We start from the raw sequence: 14,389 nt of genomic DNA on the forward strand, positions 1-14,389 counted from the left end.
GTGCGTGGTGGCAAAATAAACTTGGGTCCTCGTCCAGGCTTGTTTACCACTGTTCCAGTTGTTTTGAACTTCTTAATTATTCCTCTCACAGTAGATATGGGCAGCTGCAGTTGAGTGGCAATCTTCTTGTAGCCTCTGCCTGACCTGTGAAGGTCGACGCACATCTGCCTCACTTGTATGCTGTGTTCCTTTGTCTTTCCCATGTTTAAGAGTGGATAAGAGAAATGGCCTCGGCGTCACGTCATAGTTATACCCCAGGGAAACAGGAAGTGATGAATTACTAATTAAATGTTCCTACATACTCTGGTAAACTTTGTAAACTACTGTAAAAATGACAGAAATGCTTCAATTATATTTATTTCCTGGGAATTGTTAAGGGTGCCAATAATTGTGGAACAGGTGATTTAATGAAAAATAATTATTTTTTAGTCAGGGATTTTTTTATTTTCCTACAATTCATTTGAGTTGAAGGCTACATTTTCCTAACATTTTCAGTGTGACAGTATTCTTCTGCAATAAACACTGAATTTATTTTAAGGCTTTTAACACATCTCAACCAGGGGTGCCAATAATTATGGAGGGCACTGTATGTGATCAGGTATTGTGATGTGTAGCCTAAAGAGAGAGAGAAAAAACAGTGGTCTCACATATAAACCCCATTGTGGTGCAGATGCCTGAAGATGACCAGGGTTGCAGCTGTGTGACGTTGCTTGTCTTGTTTGTAATGCTGACCTTTGAAAGCAACACATCATCATCACCATCTTCATCATCAACATCACCATAATTTCACAACTAGTGTCCTGGGTGGGGGCACTGTCTTGCAATATAGGTCTACCTTTTGTCAACGGACGGCTTGAAGGCGCCGTTGATTCTAGTTAATGTTCTGAAGTTGAAGGTCAAGATGGGCCTCTTCAGATTGCCCTTGACCTGTGGTGAGGGCAAAGGATTCATTTCTTTTCGAATGCCAAACCCATGCGTGTACAAATGTCTACTACAGTTGTTTATAGAATGAAAAACAACTTACAGCCACCTGTCCCCCTGCCCTTTGCTGTTTGTTGCCTTCACCGGACGGGTCATCTTTTGCGTCTCCCCGCGGCTGGAAAGCAGAATGGCCAACACACCTCAGATTGTCGAGCACACTTCCACTATCGGCTTTTTTCGGTTCAGGTGGAGATCTTAAACTCAGCTTCCACATGCAGGACATGTTCGCCTACATCTTCCGATTTAGTTAAATAATCGCCAAATGCATTCTCGCGCTGCAGAACTGAACAACCATGTCAGACCGTAAATACAATGCGACCACCACTACATGCCACAGAAGTTGGAATGCCTTGTAAAGCGCAGCTTTCTCTACAAGTAGACCATTGTCCCGTTCGTTCTTTTTGGAACATCGAATTGACTGTCACCAGAACGACGTGGGTGACGAAATAATTACAATATATTTTAATTCATAATAGACCGTCTCTGATACGACTATGTTTGAAGGATAAACGATTGCAGGCGCATTAAGAAAGTTTTGACAGACTAGCCTACACTAGGGACTTCAGTGCAGGGTGCGAGGTTAATTGTTAGATAGATTCAAGAACTTTGAGAGAACAGTCGGAGGATGACTGATGTGGAGGAATGGCAGGTGATGGACCTTTGGGTGAAGCCGTCCTGTAGCAGTGGCGTGCACAAACATTTGGGTAGGGGGGTGCTGGAGGGCGGGAGAGGGGCATTTGGAACTTTCAGCTGCCTCACAAGGCCATTATATCGGGACTTTATTGTCTCATGATTTTCATTATCAAGCATGATGATAATTTCAACATGGACCACAGTACATTATGATTAAAAAATATATATTAAAGGACATATTTGTAAAGCAGGGCAAAGGGGCATGTGCTTTAGCACCACCCTGTCCCTATCTGTGCACATCTAAGGCCTGTAGCCAACAGTGTTGACAGAGTAGGCCTACAGGGTGAGGGTTGGATATGCACTTAGTCACAAACATAGGCTGCTTGCTCATGTTTCACCCACTTGTTTCAGTTACCTATTTTTGACCCTATGCATGACATTTCAGTTCCGTGTCTCTCTGCGTCATTTTTCACGAGACGGCTAAACCTCTGCTCACAGAGACGGGAGAGTGTCGAACAGCTGCATCAGTAAGTAATCATTTCTGTATCCATCCCTTTTTTGTTGGAAATTTTATTTTTGATGAGCTGTCTGAAATTTGTCTAAAAATAAGATGGTCTAGGCCTATTCAAGATGGTCTAGGCCTATTGCAATCCAATTCAGTTGTGTATCATTTAACTGGTTAACGATATTGCAAAGCGTGGAATGTCTCAGGCCAGTGTAGGCCCATAATATAGGCCAGTGTTTCCCAACCAGGGGTACGTGTACCACTAGGGGTACGCGAGCACACTGCAGGGGGTACTTGGAAATATGTTATCATTATAACAAATGTATGGAGCAGTCACATCAGGAATGAGAAAGTGATATAGAACATGAATTAGGGGGTACTCATGGCGCAACTAAGAGGTTTAGGGGGTACTCGAGACAAAAAAGGTTGGGAAACACTGATATAGGCTACCTACTCGGTTGATTAGTCACCATTAATTTGTGTGGAATGCCTATTCTTGAATTGGTTGCATCGGTTGTATACGCATAAACGGTGTGACGTGTTCCATGTGCGTTACGCCCCTTTTTGGGGGAAAACATTGGGGGTAAAGCCAATGCAAGTCAATGGGTGGGGAAAAAATAAACGTAAGACAAGGACCTGTAGAATAGCGTTGATCACGCTCAACATACCGAAGACGTGTTGTATTGTCGGCGGTTCAAATAATATAGCCTTAATAACAGCCTTGGCTGAAGCATGGACTGTGTTCATTTAGGCTAGCCGATGTAGCATGTAAGTTAATGAGACATTCGGTTTGCTTTTCCCCCAAAAAGGGGTGTAACTCACATTCACGAGCAAAGTACCCGGATGGCCGTCCATGGGTGTAGAGTGTAGACATATCCTTTGCCTTTAGACCTTAACAAAACACTTACTGACAGTCCTGACTCCTAAGTTTGTAATAAAACCTTTATTAATTCAAATGAATAAACACAATGACTGATTGATTTTTCTTTTGGTATTTTCTTATTTTTTCAGAACTTTCCAGCCTAAACATGAATAGTTCAGGCCCCTTTTATTCACTGTTCTCCAACAGCACCATAGGTGACAACTTCACCACGCCGCCCTGCGCGGTGCACTCTCAAAACATCTCCATCGCCATATTCCTCTGCCTGGTCTTCGTAGCAGGCCTCTTCCTCAACTGCTTCAGCCTGTGGGTGTTCTGTTTCATGATGCCTAAATGGAATTCTGGAACTCTCCTCCAGTTCCACCTGGTGTTGAGTGACATCATCATCACCTTCTCCTCACCTCTGATGGTGGCCTACATTGCTCTGGGCACCCATTGGCCATTCGGAAGCGTCCTCTGCCGGCTGAAGATCGCCCTGCTGTTTGTCCATCTGTATGGCAGCGTTGCGTTCCTCACCCTGATCAGTGTGCATCGGTACATGATTGTGGTCCACTACAAGAGGAGCCCTTGGATGAAGCAGAAGAAGTTTGTCCAGGGACTATGTGCTGGCGTGTGGCTTCTGATGCTGGCAACAGGCACCGCATGTTTTGTGTTCTTTGACACGAGTGAGATTGGCGACAAGACACAGTGCCTAAGTATCCACCAGGGTCAATACATAGGGACGTATTTCACGCTCAACTTCATGTTCCTCATCCTGGGATTCCTCGTGCCATTTTCAGTGGCGGCAGGGTGCTATAGTCGGCTCGCTCGGTCTGTCGCTCGCATCAACAGCAAGACGGGGAAAGGCCGCGCCATCAAAAGCAAGTCCAACAAGATGGTGGCCGTCTGTCTCACGATCTTTCTCGTCTGCTTCTTGCCCCTAAACGTGATAAGGACTGTGGGAGTTATGGTTAAAATGTTCTTTCCCGAGGCGTGTGGCGTGCTCCTGCGAGTCGAGACGGCGTACTACGTGTCGTGGATCATCGCTGGGGCCAACAGCTGTTTCGATCCACTCATCTATTGCTTTGGCTCGCAGAACTTTAGCAAAGCCATTCACAGCTCGCTCAGGAAAATCGGATTTAAAGTTCAGACGGAGCGGCCAGCTGAGGAGGATGGCGATCAGACAAAAGAAGACTTGACAAAAGAGGACCAGACAAAAGATGACCTCTCTGTGGCGTACATTAAAAAGGAGGAGAATTCCAACACCTGTCTGTGACCGTATATCCAGGGCTAAATTAAGATGGCCTGGGGCCTCTAGGCTACATGTTGATGTGGGGCCCTCTGGAAAGCAAGTTTTGCAACAAACTTACATGGACATAATGACGTGCTAGGGATTAGGGACATCACGTCTACAAAATGTAGGCGTGAATTCAGCTAAATTGGGCCTCTTTGGGCCATTCGCTTATATGCACACAAAAAAAACACCATACTCAACATGACAGATGAATTTTTCAATATTGCATCTTGTCATAATTCTGCAAATTTTCACTTTTGACCAATCAGGGCCCCCCCTGGCAGGTGGGGGCCCCTATAGGCGGCAGCCAAATCTAGCATTAATCCAACCTTGCGTATATCACAGCAAAAGCAGTTAAGTTTAGTGATAATGATTGTCACCAGGCAGTAATTAGGATGGCTTCATTCTGGTGTGTGTGTGTGTGTGTGTGTGTGTGTGTGTGTGTGTGTGTGTGTGTGTGTGTGTGTGTGTGTGTGTGTGTGTGTGTGTGTGTGTGTGTGTGTGTGTGTGTGTGTGTGTGTGTTAAAGAGGTTGTGAGTGTGTGTGTTTTGCATGTGTTTGCACCATATTGCTTTACAAAATAATGTTCACTGTACATTAAATAGGCTAGTTTTATTTTTCTTACAGAACATGTAAAGTTTTGCAGTTGTTTTTCTGTATGTATGAAGTCTTGAATCCATGTCCTTCTCTTTCAAAGAGGTCGTCTTCTCTTTACTGTACTGTACTGTACTGTATACAGTTGTATTAACCCATTTTAGTTTCATGCTGCGTATACAGTTTTATTAACCCATTTATTTGAGCCTGATGCTGCGTATACAGTTTTTTTTTTTACCTTTGGCGCCTGGAGCGACATATACGCTGCATTAAGGCTCTTGAGATATGAAGGTTTTTGTTTTTTTCCATTACAAATGTGTGTACGTTAGAGCTGAATGAACACATTGTAATGCAAGATGAGGTTCCTAGCTTTTACATTTTAAAAGTTACTTATTTCATGATTTCATGTGCTTCAGAGGCTGAGATATTTAGGTTTTAATAGGCAGAGGGCACTTTTCCCAAATAAGGCTTAGGCATTCAGCAGGTGTTTTTTGCAGGTGCCTTAGGCTTAAATGGGTTAAACCGAGATCAATTCAACTACGCATCAAGTGTTTCGCTTGCCATACCTGTGTTGCACATTGCATCGGCTTGTCCCAATCGATAAAGAGCTCAATAAAGTAATATAAAGGAAACTTCACTTGACTTTGATCTGAGTGACCTGGATCTTCTCTCTCTTCAACTTAAGACTGACCCTTTCAGATCCTGGACAGAACCTAGAGCTTTCCCCCCACCAAGGCAACCACTTGATCTCTCTCTCTCTCTCTCTCTCTCTCTCTCTCGCTCTCTCTCTCTCTCTCTCTCTGTTTCCCTTGGCTGTTGATTTGATGTTGTGTGACAGGAAAATGGGATAAGAAGGATCAGTAAACAATCTCAAGCTGAATTCGAATTCGGGTCCCCACATGCTGTGTATGGTATGGTTCCTTAGTCAACTGAGTTGAAGGTGAAGATTGTGCGCATCCCAGGAAAAGGTGCAGGACAAAGGCTGACTGTAGTTTTCGGAGTGAGAGGTTCACTTCAAATCCTTTTTGTTGTCTTTTATTATTTTATGGCTGGAAATAATAAAAGACAACAAAAAAGGATTTCAAATGTACCCTTAGCCAACTGAGCCATGGCACCCCCACTGTTGAGTTATTACATTTACATGTTGTGGTCTACTATGTGGCACAGTGGCCCCCTGTGCTCTGTCACAGAGGAAGTTTGTACATACTGCATGCTATGCTATTGCTCAAATAAATACATTACTGTAAACTGATGTTGTCTTCTTCATATACTGTATGTCAGTGGTTCTTAACCTGGGGTGCGCGGAATTTTTTTTGTGTTGAGGTTGTGACCAAAATTCTGCTTCCAAATATTATAATTAGGCCAAATTAAGATGTTATGGTCCCCATTTTAAGTCATTAAGGTACAGGTATTGATTAATGTCTCAAGCACGAATCATCGTAATTAATCACTTAAAACATATTTAGTGCATATACACGTGCAAAAGTTTGTGTTGGGGGTGCGCGGCTTGTCTTCGGCACAGGAAAGGGGGTGTGTTAAGTAAAAAAGGTTAAGAACCACTGCTGTATGTGATGCAAGTCATCTTGAAACCACTGATGATGAACAGTAATAGGTTGCGATGAGCGGTCGTATAGGCGCGGCTCTTTTTAGATATTGTCAGTCTTATACTCTGTGGTTGCTGTTCTCACCCAAACTTGTGCAAGTGCTCTCAATCACCCCAAGATAGCTTTCTCTGCTTAAAGGTGCACTGTTTAATATTTTCTAGAATTCATGCTGCCCATTCACCAATGTTATATTTTTCATGAATACTTACCACCACTTTCAAATTCTAAGTATTCATTATGACTGGGGAAATTGCACTTCTCATAGATGAAAAGGGGGATCTTCTCCATGGTCCCCCATTTTGAATGTCCAAAAATAGGCATTTTAGCTGAAATACTTACTGTACTTTGGTCATACTAGTAAATATTATTTCATTAATTAGTAAATATTTATGAAAAGATCAAATTTGGCAGTAGACAGCACAATTTCACTGAGCAGTGTAGTTGCAATAGTACTCTGGCCACCATCTTACACAGTGCACCTGTAAGCACATTTTACATGCTGGACTGACATATTATCTTCTATTCCTGATATGATACAGGAAAAGGCAGGTAATAGCAATTAATTAAGCAAGAAGGAAAGTTGAGATGGTGAGACTAATGATCAGTAAGGGAACCCCATCTTATTGTAAGGAGTGCTCATCATATCTAGCGTTATAGTCAAAATAGGGTTGGAAAAATGACTACACACATGCAATAACACAAGATGGAGACTGGTAGTTAAATTGTTTTAGTGGTAGGCCTAATATTTTAACAATTACACACACACACACACACACACACACACACACACACACACACACACACACACACACACACACACACACACACACACACACGCGCGCGCACACAGACACACACACACACACACACACTGCATTCTTGTTTTATAAAAGAGCACCAAACAACTTAACACAATGCCCACCGACTTCCATTCTAAACTTATTAGTATAGGGCACATGGTCCTATATGTACTCATAGCAATACCAAGGGCAGTGTACATGAATTAGTTCAAAGTTCAGTTCACACATTCCAAAATGAACTACTTCATTCATAGTTCATAATTGTTCATAGTCAATAGTTAATAGTTTGTTTGTTCAGTTATGTCAGTCAAGGGCCGTACACACACGTCGCTGCTAGTTACCCGCTCAGCGAATGAACTCAATAGAATGTCAATGTGTCCCAGCGAGACTCGCAGGAGAGTAGGCGAGTACTGTACAAGCGATGCGATGTGGGCGGATTCCGAGTTGAAAATATTTTATCTTCGAGCGAGGCGAGTAAGCGAGTAACCAATTGGAATGCAGAGTTCGGTACTTCTCGGCTGTCCATTGGCAGTTAAAGCCGCGGGAACTTTCAGCGAACGTTCCATGAAAGAGTGGCGAGTAGGCGAGCAAGCGAAATGCTAGCTTTGTGTGTGTACGCCGCTTCAGACATAGTTGTTTCTTGCAAGGGGTTGTTGCGAGTTGTATTGTTCAATATCATTAGCAAAGCCTAAATAAAATAGACAGCAATTGATGTTTATTGTAAACAGTGAAAGTATATGTGTTAGATGTCATCTTGTATTATTGGGGCTCTTTAAACTGTATTTGGCTGGGTTTTCACCTGGACACTGAATGTGGAAATGTGGCACACTCTTAACCGAATAATATATAGTGCATATAGTTCCTTCACAGGCACCAGAATGAACTAGTTCATTGTTCTTTCTTTGAGCAGTAAATAGTTCGCGTTCAGTACAACTTGATCCAAATTATGAACTACTGTAGTTCAGGTACAACACTGACCAGGGTCAGATGCACTAAAATGGCCAACGTCACCACATCACTGTAAGCATTATCACAAAATCTCATGTTGTCCTAGCAATGACCAAACATTGTCCTGCTCAGATGTTATCAGATGCCTGTGGATGGAGGACATTGGCTTAGAGGGTGCAGCAAGGAACAGAGATTATCACCATAGTCATCTCTGCCATTGCAACACTCACACGCATGCACGCACGCACGGCGCGCACACACACACACACACACACACACACACACACACACACACACACACACACACACACACACACACACACACACACACACGCACACACACTGGGTACATCCCATTATCCAAACTCCTGTACTCCACTTGTGCTTGTAGACTTGTGCTTCACCGACAGGATAGGCACAAAAACTTTGAGGGAACATTTATTCCCCATTCAACATCCCAGTTGCAAAAGAGAAAATAACCTTTGAATTGTGCTTGTGCGAAATATTGAAGTAGCCTCTTAGTGCAGATGGGGTCGCCGGCGGGCCTATTAAATATTTACTGAAAATACACAACTACATCATAACAACATTGCAATAACTTTACTGAGAGCCTTAAGTGACGGATTAAGACATAGCCATTACAATTTTGGTGACAGTAAGGTTATAACATACCTGTGCAAAGGGATTAAACTTCTATAGTCAATGACGTCTTGCAATGACATCACAAGGCCACAAGCAAAAGGGAGGACAGGAGTGTGGATAATGGAATTTGCCCACAGCCTTATTATATGGGGCGCTTGCAGGGGCGGAGCTATAGTGGGGAAAAGCAGGGCACTTTCCCCTGGGCCCAGGGCCCTCTTGTATTGTTGGTGGGGGCCCTATTGTGACCATGGTAAGTTGTTTGAGGGGCCCTATCAGTGTTTTGCCCTGGGGCCCTGTGTGCAATTGTTACGCCACTGGGCCCTTGTTAATGAATGATCTTCTGGTGGTCTTTGAGCTTCTGCAATGGCATAAGGGAAGGAAACAGATAGACAGACATCTTGAAGTCCATTGGACGTGAGACCTTTGCCACAGAGAAAGTCCCACGGCCTACTTCTGTCTGTGTGTGTGTGTGTGTGTGTGTGTGTGTGTGTGTGTGTGTGTGTGTGTGTGTGTGTGTGTGTGTGTGTGTGTGTGTGTATTGGTGTTTCACTTCGCGGGTGTGGTGAGTGTGATACAGACTGTCATTGCCAGGAAACAAGCGAATGTGGTTGAAGAAAAAAACACACAACAAAAAGCTGCACATGCGATTCCTGTGTCATTTTAGAACCCGCCAGGTGCCCGGGACTTGGTAAGTTTTCTTTGTCTCAAAGAATATTAACTGTAATTTTTTTCCTGCTTACAAATATTTTCTTTTAACACTTTTCTTCTTTGTTATTTGTCTTTCCCATGTATCAAAAACGGGCAATTAGTAACTAAGTAAAATAATGTTAATGAATGAAATAAAAATGAAATGTGATTGTTTCAACATTACATTGTAGGCTGCTACTACTCTACATGTTTATGCAATTCACTTTCTCTTATCAACAGTCATCAGTCATATTTAATCTTAAACATCTCAACCTCTTAACCTCGCCAGCTTTTGACACCAAGCCATGATGACATCCCTCAGCATGTCACCGTCCTTCAACGCCACCAACCACAACACCTCCCACTCTGCTGCTGCATCAGACTGCAGCCCGGCGGTCAAGCACGTCTCCCTGGCCGTCTGCCTCTCCCTGGTCTTCCTGGTGGGCCTCTGCCTCAACTGCTTCAGCCTGTTTGTCTTCTGCAGCCGTATCCGGGAGTGGAACGCCGGCACGGTCCTCCAGTTCAACCTGGCCCTCAGCGACAGCCTGGCCACCCCGGCCACCATCATGGTGGCCGTGTACTTCGCCAAGAACAGCTGGCCGTTCGGCTGGTTCATGTGCCAGGTGAAGATCGCCCTGCTCAGCACGCACTTCTACGGCAGCATCCTGTTCCTGATGCTGATCAGCATCCACCGCTACGTGATGGTGGTCCACTTCAACCGCCACAGCCTGATGAAGCAGAAGGCCTTTGTGAAGAAACTCTGCGGTGGAATATGGACTTTGTTGCTGATGAACGGTGTGATCTTTGCCTCCCTCTTGCCCTCCTCCAGCACAGAGGACCACAGCACCCAGTGCTTGTCCATTTTCCAAAAGGAACACACCGTGACCCTGTTTGCCATCAACTTTCTGCTGTTTGCGGTCGGATTCCTCTTACCCTTCTCGGTCTCGGCTGCCTGCTACGTCCGGCTGGCGCGGTCCGTGTCTCAGATCAGCACCAACACCGGTCACGGCTCGGCGGTCAAGTCCAAGTCCCTGAGGATGATTGGGATCTGTCTCGTGATTTTCGGCCTGTGTTTCCTGCCCATGAACATAATTCGAACTGTAGGGGTTGTGATGAAGATGTTTCATTCGGACAGGTGTGATGCTCTTCAGAGGCTGGAGATTGCCTATTATGCGTCTTGGGTTTTAGCAGGGGTCAACGGCTGCTTGGATCCTCTTATTTACTTTTTTGGAACTAGGAATTTCAGGAAAACGCTGTCAAAATCTCTCAGATACAAAGTGGACGATACCATTGACAAAAAGAGTGAATCAGAGACAGTCAGCCACACAAACAAAAGAATTTTAGTTGTGGACCAGACACAATAAATGGGTATGTCTAATATTTTCCACAGATTTTACTGACATAAGTATTTCTTATGAAATGTTTTTGTAAATAGTTAGATTATGTGCATATGCTTGTAAATATGTTGGACATTGAAATTAAAAAAATCTCGAACTCACAAAGTTATGTAACCCTAACCCTAACCCTAACCCTAAATAATAATAATAATAATAATAATAATAATAATGATAAAAGTAGGTGCATTTCTCAAAGGCTAAACATGAGATTACTCAGTGTGCTTTTGTTTTCCAAACTTTGATTTTTATCATGTAAACATCATGTACTTAAACCCTCTGTTACCTGTTGTAGTATAAGCTCTTGTATGGAAAAGATATGACCCATTTAGGAAGAATGTATGCCAACATTGTCTGAACACTGTAGTTTTATGAGTCAGTTTCAGTTTCATATGGCGGTATATAAGATCAAAAGCCTATTGGTTGGCAAAAACATTCAGTACATTTGTATGTGCTACTTGATTTATTTAGCGCTGTGGCAGTTTTTCGATACGCCACTTACTTAACCCATTTTAGCTTGATGACTCGTATGTGTTGTTTGACCTTTGGTGCCTGGAGACACACATACATTATATGCATATACATATGCATATACATATAAGCTTACATATTTTAGGTTTTTAAATAAAAATGTGGTTATACAGCTGAATGAACACATTCTAATGCAAGATGAGGGTCTTAGGGTTTAAATGCAATCATGTTTCATGTTTTTTATGTGCATGAGAGGCAAAGATATTTAGTTTTTTATAGGCTGAGGGCAACTGTCCCAAAAAGTGCTTAGGCATTCAGCAGGCATTTTTTGCAGGTGCTTTAGGCATCAATGGGTTAAAATGTCAATTCACAGTCTCATATCCCATCTGTGTCTGGTGTGACTATCACCAGATCCCGTTTTCTCTGACGAGAGCTGGCAGTATTTTAAAACAGGCCTGGTAGTAACAAAATCCTACTTAACCGAACACAGACTATACAACTATATCCAAGAGGTTCACAATACTTTCCAACATGTGCCCCATTTCACCAATGTTTGGGTGCCGACCTCTGACCCAATTAATAAGAAAACTCAAATAAACAGCAACACACACGCACACACACACACACACACACACACACACACACACACACACACACACACACACACACACACACACACACACACACTTTAAAAAAATATATATTTTTACAGAAGATGATTTCCATTTTCTTCGGTGCCCACCAGTGGAATCACTGTAGGGCCTATAGTTTCAAAGGAAACAGCAGGGATAAAGGGCCGAATTCAATCAGATATAAGATTTGACATAGTTACACTGTATGCACGATTCATGATGACAACAAAAACCTTTTCAACAGCCAACCATCGTCTATAGGCCTACAGACCTGAACGTCAGTTAAAAGTTTTTCAGTAATGAAAACCAAATAAATGCCTACACAAGCTGGTTGTTATTATGGGGGGTTGTGGGTGTGCTCGCACTGCCATCACACCAATGAGTCTCTTGATGTGCCAGTCACGCTTCGTAAGCTAGGCCTGGGTTCGAGACGATATAGGCAGCTCATGAAATGGTGTAAGGAAAGCTTGCACCACAATAAATATCAGCAAAACGCATCCTGTGTGCTCCAGTCATCCTTCTCCTTTGAAGTGGACCAGCTTGCTTTCAACTGGTGTAAGGAAAGGTTAGAAAGGTCCGGCCCTAAATAGAATTTTATGTTATGCAGCTTCACATGAAATAAGAAATATTTTGTAAAGAAATCTTAGAAATCACATTTTCAATACAATTAAGTTATATTCAGGGGGCCTAGAGAAGGTGGGGACTGTTTTGACGGTGGCTGTCTTCAATATAGGCCTAAAGTGCAGGGGGAAATCCTGGTTTGTGTTGACAGTACGGCTCTCAGAGGACTTTTATGGCCCTTGGAGGAATTTGAAGTGGCCCCTTGAATGAAAAAGGTTCCCCACCCCTGCCCTATACAATATGTACTGGCTGAAGAGGAATTGTCTCTCATTTGAAACGACAGTGATATCCAAATTTACCCCCTGCTTTTTAGGCCATAGAAGAACACAAAGCCAATTAAACAAATGCATACCAAAACAAATTTGTTTATTTGTTATTTTATCATCACCACACCAGCACATACTGCTCGCTGGCGTCATCTAGGCTATCACCTTTTCTTCTTTGTCTTCTAATGGTTATGCTGTCTGTCAACTCTGTGTGGTTTTAACACCTTCTCACTGGCTCATGTCCATGACACATATCAGAGAGGAAAAGAGGTCGTGGGAAATAAGATCTGCACAACAATAACATGTGGCAATATGAATATGATGTGCACAACAATGTTGTTTACATACGATTGTATATGCTTCTCGCATATGCTTATGCTTCTCTGTCAGAAGCTGCTTGCGTCCTTCTACCACTGCTCAGTGGAGACCATACTGACATACGCTACTGCCTTTGAATGTGGTTCCCAGGCTGTACTGTAGCACAGAGGAAAGAGCTCCAGGGGTCTCTGGAGGTCCTTTACAGTCAGCACCCACTGCCTAGTGCCCAAAAAAGGCCAATTCCATTGTAATAGACACATCACACAGGCAACAACCTGTTTGAGCTGCTGCCATCTGCAGGTCTATGAACACCAGGACAAATAGACTGAAAAACAGCATTTACCAAGCAGCCATTACTGCGTTAAATTATGTTACCAGAGCTTAGTTTTATACCTACAGCATTAATGTGGATGTGTGTGGCTGTGATTTGCCGGTAAATATAGGCTTCTTGTAAGTATTGTGTGTGTGTGTGTGTGTGTGTGTGTGCGCGCGTGTGTGTGTGTGTCTGTGTGTGTGTGTGTGTGTGTGTGTGAGAGAGAGAGAGAGAGAGAGAGAGAGAGAGAGAGAGAGAGAGAGAGAGAGAGAGAGCGAGAGAGAGCGTGCGCATGCGCGATAGAGATATGTTTGTCTATTGACCAGTGAAAACTTCTGATGGTAATTGTATGAGTGGTGTGAGTTTATTTCCACAAAGTTTTTACAAATCAACCTGTTCGTGTCTGAAAACAGGGCTGTAGGCCTATATGCGAACTCCCTACCCTTTTTGTTAGGTTTCAGCAGCCATATCAAGATTCCATGCACCCAAGTCAAGGAGTTCTGTCTCATGGGAGACTGCACTCGAGTTTTTGTTTGTTTTCAGACCAGAGAACTCCTCAATGGCCACTGTTTCTACAACATAGCCTAGGCCCTCCCTCCCTTATGGCACCTGAAAACGTTTGCTGGATTTTGGGGTCAGTTTCGGGAAGAACAAAATAGTACAGTCCTAGTGCCTTAGTCTAGTCTAGAATTTCTATTTAGAACTAATTAATGATAAGGAGCAGCAGTCGAAAGTTATAACCGACTGAACTAAGTGACGTCGCGAAAGACGGCGAGTGGTGGTGAGGCGAAACTCGCAGGCACAGGTGGAAAATTCCTCCCCCCGTT

The 14,389-nt window shown here is 43.3% G+C and overlaps 2 protein-coding genes and 1 long non-coding RNA gene across 3 annotated transcripts; 2 read left to right on the top strand and 1 right to left on the bottom strand.

The window, feature by feature from the left end:
* Window positions 1-628: 628 nt before the first annotated feature.
* Window positions 629-1,363, bottom strand: LOC134445330 (uncharacterized). Its single transcript, XR_010034222.1, has 3 exons — window positions 1,025-1,363; window positions 836-927; window positions 629-732 (listed from the first exon to the last, which is right to left on the bottom strand). It is a non-coding gene; the product is annotated as an uncharacterized LOC134445330 (long non-coding RNA).
* Window positions 1,364-1,561: 198 nt separating this feature from the next.
* On the top strand, window positions 1,562-4,313 carry LOC134445331 (lysophosphatidic acid receptor 6-like). Its single transcript, XM_063194416.1, has 3 exons — window positions 1,562-1,630; window positions 2,060-2,141; window positions 3,131-4,313. Exon 3 carries the CDS (start codon window positions 3,148-3,150, stop codon window positions 4,252-4,254), a length of 1,107 nt encoding a protein of 368 aa, XP_063050486.1. The 5' UTR covers window positions 1,562-1,630; window positions 2,060-2,141; window positions 3,131-3,147; the 3' UTR covers window positions 4,255-4,313.
* A 5,142-nt stretch (window positions 4,314-9,455) lies between these two features.
* Window positions 9,456-10,911, top strand: LOC134444380 (P2Y purinoceptor 2). Its single transcript, XM_063193716.1, has 2 exons — window positions 9,456-9,548; window positions 9,837-10,911. The coding sequence occupies exon 2, from the start codon at window positions 9,853-9,855 to the stop codon at window positions 10,909-10,911; it is 1,059 nt and encodes a 352-aa protein (XP_063049786.1). The 5' UTR covers window positions 9,456-9,548; window positions 9,837-9,852.
* Window positions 10,912-14,389: the final 3,478 nt, after the last annotated feature.

This window comes from Engraulis encrasicolus, chromosome 3, assembly GCF_034702125.1.
Source record: "Engraulis encrasicolus isolate BLACKSEA-1 chromosome 3, IST_EnEncr_1.0, whole genome shotgun sequence".
NCBI lineage: Eukaryota > Metazoa > Chordata > Actinopteri > Clupeiformes > Engraulidae > Engraulis > Engraulis encrasicolus.

Coding starts and splice junctions, on each gene's coding strand:
- LOC134445331 (XM_063194416.1), top strand. CDS start 3,148: ATGAATAGTTCAGGCCCCTTTTATTCACTGTTCTCCAACAGCACCATA.
- LOC134444380 (XM_063193716.1), top strand. CDS start 9,853: ATGATGACATCCCTCAGCATGTCACCGTCCTTCAACGCCACCAACCAC.